Genomic DNA, 15,207 nt, shown 5'->3' on the forward strand with positions numbered 1-15,207 from the left:
AATCGCATTATTCGCTAAGATTACGCGTACCAACCAAGGAAGTAAGTCTATCCAACTACTCTTTTTACGAGGAATCTTTTACCGAACAACTTGCTGTTTTTCATGAGTGTTAGGATATGTGTATTGATAGTTGTGACCCCCAACATCAACCAAACAACTCTCAACATGTATCGAATAATGAAATCTAGTGATAAGTTTTACTTAGAAGTAGTGTTCTCCTGCTGCCTTCCGATGAAATGGCATCGGTCTGCATAGAAACCAATTGACTTTCGGCGATACAGGATATTCTCGGTAAGTCGAAAGCACTGGGCTGATTAATGGTGACCTGACGGGTGTTTCCAACCGCCCTATTAGATTCACCGACATTTGCTTGGTTAAAAGAAAAATGAGGTCCGTTTCGACAGATCTGATGTTGACCCCTCATTAGTTGACTTCTCTCCATGTAATGGATACGTACCACGCGATTTTACCTGAGTGTTAAACAAGACGTAGATGACAGGATTATAGGTAATGGAGGTTTTGGCTAGAAGAGCGGGAATGTAGCCACCTATGCCGTTCACATCGATCAGCATAACGGAGCTCCCAAAGACGGCATGGAATACTTTGGTTAACGCGAAGAGCGCATAGGGCAGCCATGCAATCAGGTAACAAACCACCATGAGCGTCAACATACAGGCTACTTTCCTTTCAGCTCTTCTAGCAACGGTAGTTCTTTGACTTTCACCAGTTGACGTGACCTGCAAAGCGAATAATTTTCCCATCGAAATGTATTCGTTCGGCAACCGATTAATTCTTTAGAAAGCGGGCCAACCTGCCGAATGGCCAAATGGATGCTCACGTATGAAATTGATATGATGAGAATCTGAAGAAAGAAGCCCATCGTAAATAGAAACGTGATGTACGATAAGGAATTCCATGTGGTCGACATCCAGTCTACCGAGCAACTGCCGATGAACGTTATTGTACAGTAGGTTACACTTGTTTTGATTTGCTTTGTCTTATTTTTACCTTATGCCCGGTCCTTCTAAAATGAAGTTTCCCCACCCAAACAATGGTGGCGAAGAGACAATGAAAGAGTATATCCAGAGAACGACGATAATCAGCCGTGTTTCTGGAAGTTTTAATATCCATGTTGATTGACATATCTTAAGTGCTCTGTCTAGCGCTAAAAAGGCTAAAGTGGTGGCAGAAGCGGTTCCTGGAGTGTACAATCACAAATTAATTAACGGTTTCACATTCTTATAACATCCCGCTGCATAATGGTTTTGTTGAATTCAAAGAACTTTCATTTTAAATCTACCACTAAGTAGCGTTCCGATGGAGGGAAATTAAATTTCGTTATACCTACAACAGTTGTGACGAAAGCATAGAAATTGCAACCCAAGTCACCGAAGATCCATTGGCGGTGGATTGACGAAGTCAGAGGCATCAAGATGCCAAACGTTGCGTTAAAAAAATCAGCGCAAGCAACGTTGATAATTAACATGCATTGCCTATTCCACAACTGTAAAAAATAGCCTTAATGATGAAAGGTTTTTTCGCGTAAGTGAACAACAACAAAATTGTAACATTTGCCTCTGACTTCAAAATCGAAACAATGTACCTTTCTGTTCCTGGCCACAATAATGATGACTGCTAAGTTCGCTGAGATTCCTATAACGGCAATAGTTGTCAAGACGGCCGCAATCAAGTTGTACCAATGCTCTTCCATCGCGTCATTTGGATGTATAACAGAAGAGTCAGCAATTTCCGTTGTTTCTATAAGAAAGAAGAGCAGTAAGGTAAGGTAGGCTCAGCCTAAATTTCTCTTCGACTCATGTGCGCACGTGCAAGTTCAGCTACACACTGCGTGCATAGTATACATCTCAGTATAGCATCTCTGCATAGTATACATTTCAGTCGCTAAGCGTTTCGTGAAGCTAATAACGTGTTGATTGGAATTCCTCTTCCTTATATCAAACTGGTTTCATTATACAGCTCTTAGCTATATGTCACGTATGCTGACAGTAAATTGTGCCATTTAGAATACTCTGCGCCCTTTCAATTGCTTGGATTGCGTTTTTGTTCGACGTAAGCCACGAATAAGAATTCATAGCGCATTAACAAGAATTACCTTATAGGACTGTCATAACTTCATGGTTGGGAAACCACGCAAAAAGGAAACTAGGATATATATCCATCATTAAGTTACGAACTCATGGAATATTGTTGAGATTAGAAAAATATTTGCCATAAGAAGCTTTTGAAAAGGCGTAAAATCGAGCTATGTATTAGCCTATGACAGGTTGTTGAGTCCTTTACTAGTTAATTGTTCTCAACAATCTGTTTTTTATACTGAATCCAAGGCCCAAAAAGTAAATCAGGCCATAAGGGATATGGAAAAAAATTATGCCTTAATTATTAGTGACACTGTGGCAGATTCTTGCAGTTTGCAGAGATGGTGACAAGTTTTGAAATCTTCAAATCTCTCCATTTCTAAACAGTCAATAACTATGGTAGGTTCGAGCGACTAGGGACTACCCCTCTAAATTATTTTGCTCGAACAGTCCTTCTCTTACAACCACCACAATCTCTAGGAATTTTTGTAATAACATCACATTATTTCTTTAGAGAAATGTCACATAGGAATCTCCATCAAAAGATACCAAAGTGACCGGACTTGGCATATTGGCATTATTGTACTGTTTATAATACCTTTACAGAGCTTCCATATTTTCCTTACTGTTCATTATTAGATCTTGTCCGAAACAATTTCTTATCTCATCCGTCATCACCGTTTGGCAAAAAATATTTATTTTTTTGCTTATCTTGTCAAACTTGCTTTTGATTCAAAGAATACGTAGACTGTGATTTGAAGTTTGAGAATATCATAAGAAGGGAAACTTAAATAGAGAATTCGTAGCATACAGGAATAGTAAAACAAAACAAAAAGAACGCATTATAGCCTACTGCTATTTGCCGGTCACTGCGCATCAAAGTAGACATTCTCTACCATTTATTCTTAGGTTAATAAATTCTAGAAACATGAAAAAATATGTTTAGACTTTGGAAAAATTTCCAGTTGTTTCTTTCCTAAGTCTTAGCGGCTTAAAAACCCTTTTTGTTTTTTTATTGTTACTTTGAGCAGCTTTGAGGTTGAAATATACATATCGGATGCAGGCTCAAAGAACACCCAGTGGCGCAGCATGTTGTGTATAAGCCAAAGTTAAGTAGGATTTGGAGACAAACAGGACAAAAAGATGGATATTCTCGTGTTCGGCGATGAGCTGCGAAACGTATCAAAGCTGCTCTAATACACGACCACAATTATGCGTTTACTCTACTGTCGGCTCATCAGATGTTGAATCGCTTCGTCCGGGTGTTGAATATCGACCAAAAAGATTTATTCGAATTTTCGTGAATAACGCTTTTATTTTTGGAGATTGAAAGAAGTAACAAGCATGGCAGATACATAGTATAATATCCAAAAGAATTCATACACGAAAGACTTCTAGCCCAGAAGTACAAGTAAAACAACGATTTTTTTTTCCGTTTACTAGCAACATTTCTGTAGACGGAGATAGTGTGAATGTCCGCGTTCTTCTTCTTCTTATGTGTTGCTTAAATGGACAGACCAAAAATGAAAAAACAAACAAAAAGAAAGAAAAAGAAAATATAATATATAAAAAATATATACAAATCGATACTTAGGGTACTGCAGACGAACCGCTTTTTTCGAGTTCTGTGTTCTGTCGCCGCTGTGCATGGTTCTGTTTGTTTTAACTGAAAGAAAGTAATCAAGTCTATCAATGTAAACTATCTTTTGCCTCTTAAAAATATAGAAAAACATGGACCGCGTGAAAATTGAAAAGGGAACTAGTACAGAAGAAAGGGTTGGTTGATTATTTCTCATATTTTTTGGCTTTCATCTAATATGGTGCTCTTTAAAAACATATAGATTGTAGAACTTCTGAATTCTGCAGCTACAGACGCTGGTGATCAATCGCGTGTTGATCATCTAATTAAAATCCAGGAGTTGATCATCCACCAGGAACCAGGATTGTTGGACAATTTTGTTGATGAAATTACAGCTTTCCAGCATGACCGCTCTGCCGATGTTAGAAAAACAGTTGTTGGCTTCATTGAAGAAGCTTGGTAAAAAAATATTTATATGGAAGCTTCTTAAAATTAAAATAAATAAATTAACACATTCTTTTTACAGTAAAGTGGATCCAGAGTTACTTGGGAAGGTCATGCATAGCTTGCAACTTCTGTTAGGTGACACATCTATAGCTGTACAGAAACGAGTAATCCAAGCATTGACTCAGCTGTACAAAGTCACACTGCTTTGGCTTGCAAAAGCACCATCAGTAACAGAGCTTATGGAAAACACATGGAACATGCTGAATCAGATGAAGTTACAAATTGCCAAAATGATTGATCATGACAATGATGGGTAAATCTTTAAAAATTTGAGCCCCCATAGTGTACTAATCAAATAATCTGGTGCCTGTAGAGTAAGAACTATAGCTGTAAAATTCTATGAGATGCTAATTGTATCTCAAACATATCCTGAACCAGACAGCATACGTAAGGAAAATGAATTCAGCTTAGAAGAAATACCTTTAACTCTTAAAGTGGCCAGACCAAGAAAACTTGAAGAAGAAGCTCAGCTAATGCTTGAGGACTTGATGAAGTACCATGGCTCAGCACATATTAGCAGTGCAAACTTGATGGCTTGTATGGGTTCTCTCACTCATATAGCAAAGAGTCGGCCTCAGTTCTTGGATAGGATAGTAACAGCTATGGAAATGCTTCATGCTAATTTACCTCCTACGTTATCAAAATCCCAAGTCAATTCTGTCCGCAAACATTTGAAATTACAACTACTGGCAATTCTTAAGCATCCTGCTTCTCATGAACGCAGCAGCAACATAAAAACTCTTCTTGGGGACTTGGGTGCTACGCCTCAAGAAATCAATAAAGTAATTAATAATTTTCATTATTTATGCAATTTATAGATAAACTTATGAAACAATTTACTTCTAGGCATTGCCTAGCGCTGAAGAAATAGCGAAGCATCCAAGACGATCTGAGCGTGCTGATGATTCCAAAAGTGGTCCAGCAGCCAAACGAAGAAAGATAGAAGCTGACCCGGTACTCCCAGTTCGCGAGAACCCTAAAGAGAAAGCCCTTGCTATTACGGAAGAGTTTATCGTACAACGGCTCACGACAAAAGGAGCTGCCGATCTCGTAATAGAGGCGCTGGTACGCATTTTCGATTTGAAATTGTATTCCACGATCTATAAAGCTTTCTTTTAGGCTGCTTATTTATTACAATTTTTTTACCCTTTCGCCTTTATTAGCCTAATATCACCAGCAGTATGCCTCCACATTTTCCCTCTATTTATACACCTATCTCGGATGCTGGAACACAAAGTCAAATTCGACACGTGGCTCGTCTCATGGCATCTCAAATGACCAATGCTGGAATTGGACCTGGAGTTGCAGAAGCCGGTTATGTTCCAAAAATGGTAAATCAGAGCTCAATTTTTTTAACTTATCTGTGTGCAGATACTGACTCTTTAAGTTCACAGGGCAATGATTTTGAAGACGATGATGATGACATGGATGATATCCCCTGGCGCAGCTGTAATAACGCCAGGATTTCGGGGTGGGGAAGATCCCGAGTCAGCTAAACCTGGAGTGGCATCAATTCAACCTGCAGTACAAATTCGAGCAAGACAAAGAGCGTTAAAACTAGCAGAAATTGCGAAGCCCTTGACGCCACAAATGAACGAATCCATGGCTCGTTCTGCTCTTCAACGAGTCTTGAAAGCCGAACGAACTGCCATGCTTGGTGGTGTAGCGGCGAATAGGCAAAAGATTTTGGCCTCACTGGCAACCCTTTTTCGGGAGATTTTAAAGATCGTAAGTTACTTATTTCTAATTTAATGCAAGATAAAAACTTAATTGTTCTTGGATCTGAAAATTCAGTCGTTTTAGAATATATTATGGCAGATCCACGCTTGCGAATTGAACTCGCTTTCTCATGGCTCTATGAAGAATATTCTATGGTTATGGGTTTCTGTCGTCAATCGTCTATTGTAAAAGACGAGTTCCGTCACGCAGCTGTCGACAGTTATACCAGTGTGTTTTGCTCTTTAGTGAACGGATTAAAGAAACAATCGGATTTAAAAGAGCGAGAAGCGTAAGTATTGATGTTTAGGCAATGGGAAATTGACTGATAATCTTTCCTTTTATCAATTTTTTGTGTTAGGTTACTGAGCCGGTTATTTTACGAATCACCAAATATTCCAGAACAAGGAGTCTTGATATTGCGAACAATGTTATGTGATGACGCTAAGTTGGTGGATATTTCTATCCAAATTCTTCGCCAGCTTGTTCAGCGTCCATCAAAGCAATTGATCTACCTGAATGTTTTGCTCGAAATCAGTAGCCATGAAAATGAAAATATTCGTTCTGCCGTTCTTTCCTGCTTGACCGACTTATATGACCGTGGAGCCCTCCGTCGCGTGATTGAGGATTACGCTTTAATGTGCCTCAAGTTTTTGTTGCTAGAGGAGCCCCCAGCGCTCCTATCCGGGCCCGAAAAGGGCAGAAGTGAGGTGGTTACGACATGGACCGAAGAGATAATCAAAGCCTCTCTCTACCTTTTCCTTGCAGTTCTTCGTTCTAATCACAAGTTAATCCATGAGTGAGACAAATTCTTCACGTGGCAAACGAAGCTACTTGTTAATTGAATGATTTTGTTTGATTTTGGTAGGCTGGCAGTTGTTTATGTCCAAGCAAATGCCGATATCAAGAGAAAAATCTTGCGGATGGTCGAAGGCCCCGTGGAAGGCATGGGAATGGAATCTCCAGAATTACTAAAGTTGGTCGAAACGTGTCCTAAAGGAGCTGAAACACTGCTCATCAGGATCATCCATATTCTCACTGATAAATGTAAAGAGCAGAAATGTGCATTGCAAAAAAGAATTTAGCGTGTAAACTTTTTCTGTAGATCCGCCAAGCCCTGCATTAGTCGAGCACGTTCGCAATATTTATCAACAGCGTGTTCCCGACGTCCGATTTCTTATACCTGTTCTGAACGGCCTTGGAAAAAGAAGTACTTTCCGTGCTTCCGAAGTTGATCAAATTAAATCCAGACGTCGTAAAAAAGTATTTAGTCGTCTATTGGGCACTCAGGTAAATTTTTGTTTAAAATCCTGACACTATCTAATGATCTTTAATGCCATTTTTTACAACGCATATGCAAAGGGAGACTCAACGGCCACCTATCCTAGCCCATTGTCTCCCACGGAGCTTTTGATCGCTTTGCATAATATTGATAGCACTCAGTGTGACATGAAAACAATCATGAAAGCAACGTCAATATGCTTCATGGAACGAACGGTCTATACGCAGGAAGTTCTAGCTGTTGTTATGCAACAGCTAATGGATCAAAATCCACTACCAACCCTTTTAATGCGAACCGTTTTACAGTCCCTTTCGCTTTACCCAAGATTATCAGGATTTGTAATGAATATTCTGCAAAGATTGATAGTGAAACAGGTTCTCAACACAATACTTATGCTAGATTTTATTTTTATATATTTTTTTATTACTTAAAAAATATACATTTATTAATAGGTTTGGAAGCAAAAGAAGGTCTGGGAAGGTTTCATCAAATGCTGCCAAAGGACGAAGCCGCAAAGTTTCGCGGTTATTCTTCAGCTTCCTCCTCAATTTCTTCAGGAGTTACTAAACACATCCCCTGATCTTAAGACTCCACTCGTGGAGCACGTCATGACCTTCACCGAAAATCAGGTTTGTTCTTGTATCTATTAATATTTCCACGTTGTTTTGAAGTTAAAAGTCAATTTTTTTATTTCCCGCAGCGAATGCACATTCCCAAGCTTACGATGGATGTTCTTAACGGGATTGCCCAGTTTCAAGCGGAAGCAGAAGAACTACATAACGAGGATTCAAAAGATAGAGAAGTGGTTAGTGATTTCATAAAGGTAGTATTTGAATAGTCCATTCAAGTTAAGTTCGTTGTAGGGATCTCCTGAACCCATGGAGTCTGCAATTCATGGCGATGTCGAACCACCCGCTCCTGGAGATTCCTAACTATTCCTTCATTGACTTTAAATCAAGCTCAATGATGATGGCTGACCAGAGCTTGGAATCAAGAATATTTTGTATTATTTGCCTTCTTATTAAACAACAACATGTCAAAAACTTTGCCAAACAAATGCAATTTTCAGAAGTTTAATTGTAGTGCAGTGAGCACAAGGGCATATAAGTTGAACGCAGGCAATAGAATACGCGCCGAGGGATGTAACACATTTTTTTCAATTGCCTTGTGACCGTGGTTTACGCTAACGGCGGCTTACATTACAGCCAGTGTAATGTAATTTAAAGAAAGTAGAATTTCTATGAGAAAATACGATTTTCTATTGAATTTGTTCAGGTTGCTGATGCTGACTGGGCCAATCCCGCATTTTCGATACATTCTTGCTCTTTGATTGCTTTTCCTTTACTGAAAAACATATTTGTACAAGTGTTGTATCATGGGGCGATTCTGTGCTTGGAACCATGGTGTAAAAGGGTGGTGTAAACATGGTGTAAAACCCTTTTACACCATGTTGGAACTGGCAGGTGGCGTTTAGCAGTGGCACCCAATCTTTATTCTTAAAACCAGAGGTGTTTTTCACTTTTCAGGGGAATTGATTGATGATACTTGTTGGTTAAACCATGAAGAATACCAATAGATGGATAAGTGGAGGGTTATTAAAGTATAAAACTGTAATTCCTAATGGCATTTTTTTCACGCATGCGCGGCAGTTCGTCTGCAGACGAACTATTGAAATAGCCTTGAGCAGTATAGCTGCATCCAGTCAGATAATACATAATAGTAGGACCCGAAACAAAAGTTTTGACAAGTACTCTCACATTTTGGTTGCAGGTTTCCACTAAGTACCAAGTAAGTAACGGGTTTAATCGTGTTGAATGTATGATATTTCGATTGAAGTCTATTTATGTGCCAGAACTGAAATTGTACTTTTAGAACTTTTAAAGCACCGCATTACTTTTATTAACAATGTCTACTTTTAAAACTATCAAAATCTTGTTAACCATTTTAAGGAGGACAAAGTTCATTTTTTAGATTAACGGAATTTCAACTTCCGGTTTTACTTCCGGTTTTAAAATGCCAAATAACTCCGTATTTGTTGGTCTGTCAGGGGGAAAATAACATTTTCGTGATCCTCGTCGAATTTGGGGTCGATTCCATGCATCAGCTCAAAAACCAGCATCAGCTCAAAAAGCACGATTTTGGTTAAATCGACTTTTGGCAAAAAAACACATCATTCCAACCCAGAATTTGATAAGGATCACGAAAATCCTACTCGTTTTGTAATGGGATCACCTTTTTCCGGAGATATGGGCTACTTCCGGTTACTTCCGGGAAATTTTCGCCCCTGGCAGCCGAGGCAGGAGGGGGGCGCCAACGTCTGCTAACGTGAAAATTGCTATTTTCCTCCGGCAGCTAAGGAGTACGAAGTACGCAAGCATGTTGTACAAGGGTCGTAACTTGCAATAACTCAGAATGGGGGCACAGCACAGCAACCATCTCATTTTCTTACCTGTAACACAATAATAATAATAATGCTTAAACTGTCGATAGATGGCAGTGCAGAAATCTGTGTGCAGAACAGGAAAGTTAGATGGCGTTGCTGTGCCCTCATTCTGAGTGATTGCAAGTAACGAGTGAAATTTGTGTCAGCAATTTTTCGTAATTCTGGTGTGTTTCTAAGGATTTTTAACTCAGTTATAACGGTATGTGATCTCCTTTGCAGTATTTTGATCTATAAGAAATATATTGGAGGAGAAACTTTTCAAAATTCTATATTTTCTATGTAACATTGTCTCCCTTGTTATCAGGTATGTGAGACTCTGAATTAGAGTAATGAACTACTGCTGTTTGTCTCTTTCCTATCATGCCATTTCTCACTGACAAAGTTTACCTCTCTCCAGCCAAACATTGCACCAAATGGCATACTCTTTTCTTGAGTTGCTAATGAATTCAAGTCCACAAGAAATGGCTCCGCAACAGCAAGATTAACAATACCATCATCAGACTCGACTGTGTATTTTGACTCATTGTCTAATTTTGTTTTGATGAAATATCCTTTCTTTTTTGTTACAGAATCTTCATCTACTTTGGATTGTCAACCATCTACTACCAGTTTCTTGCAGATCCAGCATTGGAAGTTTCTACACTTGGCCAATCATCAACAACCATGAATCCAGTCTTCACAGCTTCCCTTCTTTGCCAGCCAAGAACCAGAATCAGTTAGCTTCAGCATCCTAGCATGGTATTATAAAAATTTTCTTTTCACCTGGCAGTGTCACATAATTTTTTGTTTTGTCATTTTCGAACTTTATAGAAATCGTCATTTTCAAATGCCATCTCAACTGTTTGCAGCCTTTATCACTCTTCTTAGCCTGACAACATGCATACTGTTATGCCAGCCTTTTTAAATACTCTTCATGCCATCACCTCATTATGGTACTGTAATTTAACTTATCTTGTATTCTTATTCTGATTTTTCATTTTTTTATTTTAGAATTGTCAAGTTTTCATTTGCATTTATGTTCAAAAACGCTGTCAAGTAGTTATCATGCCGCCGTATGAGATTAAAAACGTAAGTTTACTTGATTTGCTTCAAGTACTATGTCAATGTCTAATTTGTGAATTTTCAATTCAGATAATGCCCACAGCCGAGTGAAAGAGGGCATCTCAAAATCTTTGCGGCTCCAAAACAGCTGACGGGGATGGCATTCGGCGCAACGTGGAACTTCTCGTCTATTTTGGTATTGTTTGTGTGTGTGTGTTTGTGTTTGTGAGTTAACCCGTTGGCTGCCACCCATTTTGCTCCCATTTTTTTTTAGCTGGCGCGCGCACTGCTCTGCCCCATGGCCATGGGGTAGGGGCAGTGCTCCGCCGAAAGGCGGTTAGGCAATGCACCAGTAGGGACTTCTCTTTGTTCGATGCGGTGATGGTTACCCGAGGGTGTGCATTCCCTGTAAAGGTTTCCATCGTCGTGTCAGCCCGGACTTGTCTTCGGACAAGTCCCATCAGATCGTGGATCCTTCAGACGACGATGCGTAGATTGTAGACAACAACCTACGGGGTTGAATGGCTTGGCAGCCAACGGGTTAACTCAGTGTATGTGTTTGTATTGTAATGTATTGTAATTTATTGTATAATTATGTAATTGAAAACAGTGGTGGAATTGTGGGATGGAGGTGGGACAATAAATGAAATTCCATTTATGTATGTTTCTTATTTGTACTTCACTTCGCAATATAATTTGAAATAAAATTACATTTACTTCGAAACCCTATCACGATTCACTAATTTTATCTAAATTCAATTTTTTTTACAAGTGATCTTTTTATTCATGAACAGCGAAATTTTTCAAGTTCATTCTTTGACTGTTAAGTGTGGTGTTTTACACCAACTTCAGTTAGCCAACAGTAAAACTCCTTCACGCACAGAAACCAACTACCGAAACTTAAGCTAAAAGAACCCTCAGAAAATACATCTTGGCTAACCATGTTTTACTCAATCTAACGCACACATCATTCTCTAGCAAAGTCGTGTATTATACTTTGACTAAGTAAACACCGCTGAATACCAAGCTCCTGCCAAATGGAATCTGCAACCTCGTTTATGTTTGTTTTCTTCAGATCGGCATTCTTAATTTTTCCTTTGATACGCCCAACGTGCTACCGACATAGAAATGTGCTGGAACGAAAGCAGAAACACGGATGCCGGTGCGACTCTTGAAGACTCCAAATACTCCACCTAGTCCAAATAAACTCGTCTCACTGATGGAGCTCTTTCTTCCATTCAATGTAGTCTTTCATCGCGGCATGTGTTGAGTAGTTGTGAATCGTGAAGCTTCATCGCAACAAATTTACTGTCATCTGCAAACAAATTTTTTCGTTAATTAGCAATAAAATTTAGTCTGAAGAAATTTCGAACGCAATTCATTCGCTGTTTCTCAGAGAGAGTTAAGAGTCTATGCTATCTGCATACTTTTGGTCAAATTCCTCGACGACATACTGCATACCATTTCCTCTATAACAAGAAAGATTAACACTAACTTAGCGCATAACGGATCGGAGCTACAGGATAGGGAAATACATGCATCAAAAGAAAGAAGACCTGAAGGATGAGAGAAATCAGAAGTTACTGCATTTCCTAAAAAGCAGTGTAGACTCGAAATGAAACCCCAAGTGTTTTTACGCAATTAAGAACTCGTATTCGGGAAACTGATATATTACAGGATGGATTTGGCTTGGATAAATAGAGATTTAACCAAAGCGAAACAAGAACTACAAGAATTTGTAAACATAGGGATAGAACCAAGGTACCAAATCCCACTGAAAGATATATTCCAGAGCAATCAGTCGACGAAAAAGTAGTGAACGATGTAAAAATCAGCAAAGACCCTGATGCTTTTGTTGGGAACGACGAAGCATTGACCGAATCTGATGAAACTTCAAACGATTTTTTTCTCCCAAATACTATACCGTTAACGAACGGTAATCGGTTAGTTAAAACACAGAAAATCGCTCGGCCTAAACCTACGAAAATGCTGTAATCCAAAAACGGAGCAGCGCAACTACCAAAGCGTTTTCCAATGAGTTCCCAGCCAGTCAGGGCGCGATTCGTTAAGTGCTGAATTAAAGCCAACAGGAAGGAGCTGATTACGTGACCCAAGATTTAATTATTAGAAGAGCGTGATGCTGCTAGATCAAAACTACGGGCGAACGATGAAAAATGCGAGACTGTTTGCTATTTATTAGCAACAAAGAGCAAAAACAAATTCTTAGGATGAGACAGCTCTAGCCAAGAAATGGGCCAACAATGAGTTAAGTCAGAAAATGAAGGCAAGGTTGCGAGCAGTAAAAACGACCAAATTGAATAAACCGGATTCATCCCGAATGGTGACAAATTCTAAGAAGATACGTCCCTTTAATGACGGAATCGCGGAAAATCTTTCCATGTCAGTTACGAGACGAGTTCGGATTCTATAAGCAACCAAATCCCGTAGATTTGGCCATGGATAAACGTTGAAGATTATCGTGCATTTACTAGTCTATATGGCAAGAGCTGAGTGAACCTGAATTGCTGCCTATCAGTTTCCATGTTCAGTAATCTAGTGGCAAGACGCGGCTTAATCGATTTTCTACTCGGGAAACGAATCAAGTACAAGTTGAAGTGGAAAGATGTGATGGGATACACTATCACCGGAGAAAATTAACGAAAAATACCATAGCTGCCCGATACAAGTTCTTGATAAAACCGGAATTCCACATTTCATTGGTAAATCATGCTTGCAAATTTCAGTGTTGGCTGGTGCCAATACCTTTCACATTCAGGGGCCTAAGGGGTTCTATAAAAAGGAACGCAATTCCTGAACCCAAGTGATGCAACTCTGAAACGTATTGCATCTCGAACATTTGTCAACTTTCTACATTTCGATTCAAAGAAAAATATGCAAGTAGTCAATTCTAGCGAATCAAAGAATTGCAGCTAATGCATTTCGGATACCTTAACCTTTTCGTGAACTGGTTACTCATCGTACTGTGCAAGTGCACAGCCATCCTGTTCGCCGTCACCTTCCGAACATCGTTCCACTCCTAATATGTTCAGCTTCTGACCATTATCATATTTCATCTTTTGTCTAGCCATTTCCATCACCTGAAAATTAAAAGTACCATTGTTTACTTATTGCAATTGATAATTAAAACAAAACTTATGAGCCAATATGCTAAACAGAGTTTGCCAACAAACTATGTTACATACTCGATACATTTCTTCCCATTCTATTTTTTAAATGAGGTCTGCATTAAACAATGATCAGGCTTGACACTTGCATCAATCATTCAAGAACATTTTTACCCCCCACCCCTCTTCGGAATTAGCAAGCACATTTAAGAAATACTTTGACAGATCAACATTAAACTTCCCACATATATGTATCACCATATTATTAAGAGCACAAATTTTATACCATTACTAGCAGGTAAGGAAATGGCAGACCAAAGCGAAGAAAATGTTGAATGTCCAGTTCTTAGGGAGATCAAAGCACAGTTGCATACACATTGCAAAATGTGTTCATTGATCAAGATATGGAAGTGTCTTTGAAAATCTAAAAAAAATAAAAAATAATAATAATAATATTGTATGAAAAAGAAAGTGTTTTGGTCAAAGAGATAGGACTAAGATTTTAAAGAATTATCTCAAACAACTCCACCAAAATGTTAAGAGCTAACGAAGTACCTGAACAAAATTCTCACTTCACAGAACATCCATAATGGCGTCGAATATCCTGCACAAAATTGGGTTTTTCTGCGACGTTGCCCATTTGAGGAAAAAAAGACAATATCAGAGTCAATCTTAGGGCTCGGCCCCGATTGCCCGAGAACCAGCTTACTAACTGGAATGTACTGGCGCGATACACATAAAATTTGCTTTTAAAGTTTTTTTTTTTACTTAAGGCCAGTACCTTCCAGTAGTAAGCTGAAGGTAATCGGGCCGAGCCCTAAGAGTCATAGACCCCGGGTTCCTCCACTATGGCTATTTTCCCTGTCAGAAAAGGGGGTACCTCTTGGGGATTACTATACAAAAAAACGGGGGTTTTGGGTCGGGGCGGTCGGAGCGAAAGAGTGATTTTCCGCCCGGTGCGAGCGCCTCTTGCGGGTGTGCTGTTTCACTCCACGCTGAAACTCAGTCGACAGATGCCATTTTTTCGTACCATTTTTTCGTATACCAACTTGAGGGACACTTTTTCACGACACACACGATTGTTTGAAAGTTGACTTTTCACTAGACGTCATTTGAATGTACAGTATATTTGCATGCTATTTTTTCAGTTTTTATTTGCTGGCAGACAATGTTTTCATATCTTTAGGTGTAGTTCCTATCTGCAGCCCCCAGTCCTACAGTGTGCAAAAATAGACAGTTGAAAACATCTGCTCATTGATGCTAATCTGCACAATGCCGGCTTCTGTGTAAGCAATCTTGAAATGACCTATCAACAGTAATTTAGGTTTATATGTGGTTTTTATATGAAAATCTATGACACATATTGATATTAGCTTAACTGTTATTGAACATAGTACTACTCAGTATTACAATTCTCT

General features: G+C 39.1%; 3 protein-coding genes and 2 long non-coding RNA genes across 10 annotated transcripts in view; 3 read left to right on the forward strand and 2 right to left on the reverse strand.

The window, feature by feature from the left end:
• The window catches only part of LOC123470108 (trypsin alpha-4-like), a gene marked incomplete in the record, with an annotated part of 71,781 nt that overhangs the window by 33,444 nt on the left and 23,130 nt on the right, over positions 1-15,207 (forward strand).
• On the reverse strand, positions 104-1,764 carry LOC123470109 (rhodopsin, GQ-coupled-like). The gene is made up of 6 exons (XM_045169840.1): positions 1,604-1,764; positions 1,345-1,504; positions 1,009-1,198; positions 812-944; positions 471-737; positions 104-406 (listed from the first exon to the last, which is right to left on the reverse strand). Exons 1-6 carry the CDS (start codon positions 1,709-1,711, stop codon positions 185-187), a joined length of 1,080 nt encoding a protein of 359 aa, XP_045025775.1. The 5' UTR covers positions 1,712-1,764; the 3' UTR covers positions 104-184.
• On the forward strand, positions 3,707-8,326 carry LOC123470104 (symplekin-like). Its single transcript, XM_045169827.1, is given in 19 exon segments — positions 3,707-3,872; positions 3,938-4,134; positions 4,202-4,435; positions 4,496-4,964; positions 5,029-5,247; positions 5,346-5,513; positions 5,577-5,615; positions 5,617-5,884; positions 5,887-5,910; positions 5,977-6,190; positions 6,260-6,697; positions 6,767-6,945; positions 7,004-7,100; positions 7,102-7,151; positions 7,154-7,188; positions 7,261-7,554; positions 7,633-7,809; positions 7,881-7,985; positions 8,044-8,326. Coding segments are annotated over 19 exon segments (3,321 nt in total). The 5' UTR covers positions 3,707-3,827; the 3' UTR covers positions 8,113-8,326.
• LOC116916799 lies at positions 9,627-10,904 on the forward strand. Of its 5 annotated transcripts, none has more exons than XR_004390737.2 (6): positions 9,627-9,822; positions 9,928-10,133; positions 10,193-10,361; positions 10,434-10,555; positions 10,614-10,691; positions 10,755-10,904. It is a non-coding gene; the product is annotated as an uncharacterized LOC116916799 (long non-coding RNA). The 5 variants fall into 5 exon arrangements; XR_006643615.1 differs by having other exon boundaries at positions 9,631-9,822; positions 10,663-10,691; XR_004390739.2 differs by having other exon boundaries at positions 9,634-9,822; positions 10,021-10,133.
• LOC123470119 lies at positions 11,635-14,368 on the reverse strand. 2 transcript variants are annotated; one of them, XR_006643617.1, is made up of 3 exons: positions 14,345-14,368; positions 13,613-13,762; positions 11,635-11,979 (listed from the first exon to the last, which is right to left on the reverse strand). It is a non-coding gene; the product is annotated as an uncharacterized LOC123470119 (long non-coding RNA). The 2 variants fall into 2 exon arrangements; XR_006643618.1 differs by lacking the exon at positions 14,345-14,368 and adding an exon at positions 14,076-14,122.

The sequence above is a fragment of the Daphnia magna genome, linkage group LG2, assembly GCF_020631705.1.
Source record: "Daphnia magna isolate NIES linkage group LG2, ASM2063170v1.1, whole genome shotgun sequence".
Lineage (NCBI taxonomy): Eukaryota > Metazoa > Arthropoda > Branchiopoda > Diplostraca > Daphniidae > Daphnia > Daphnia magna.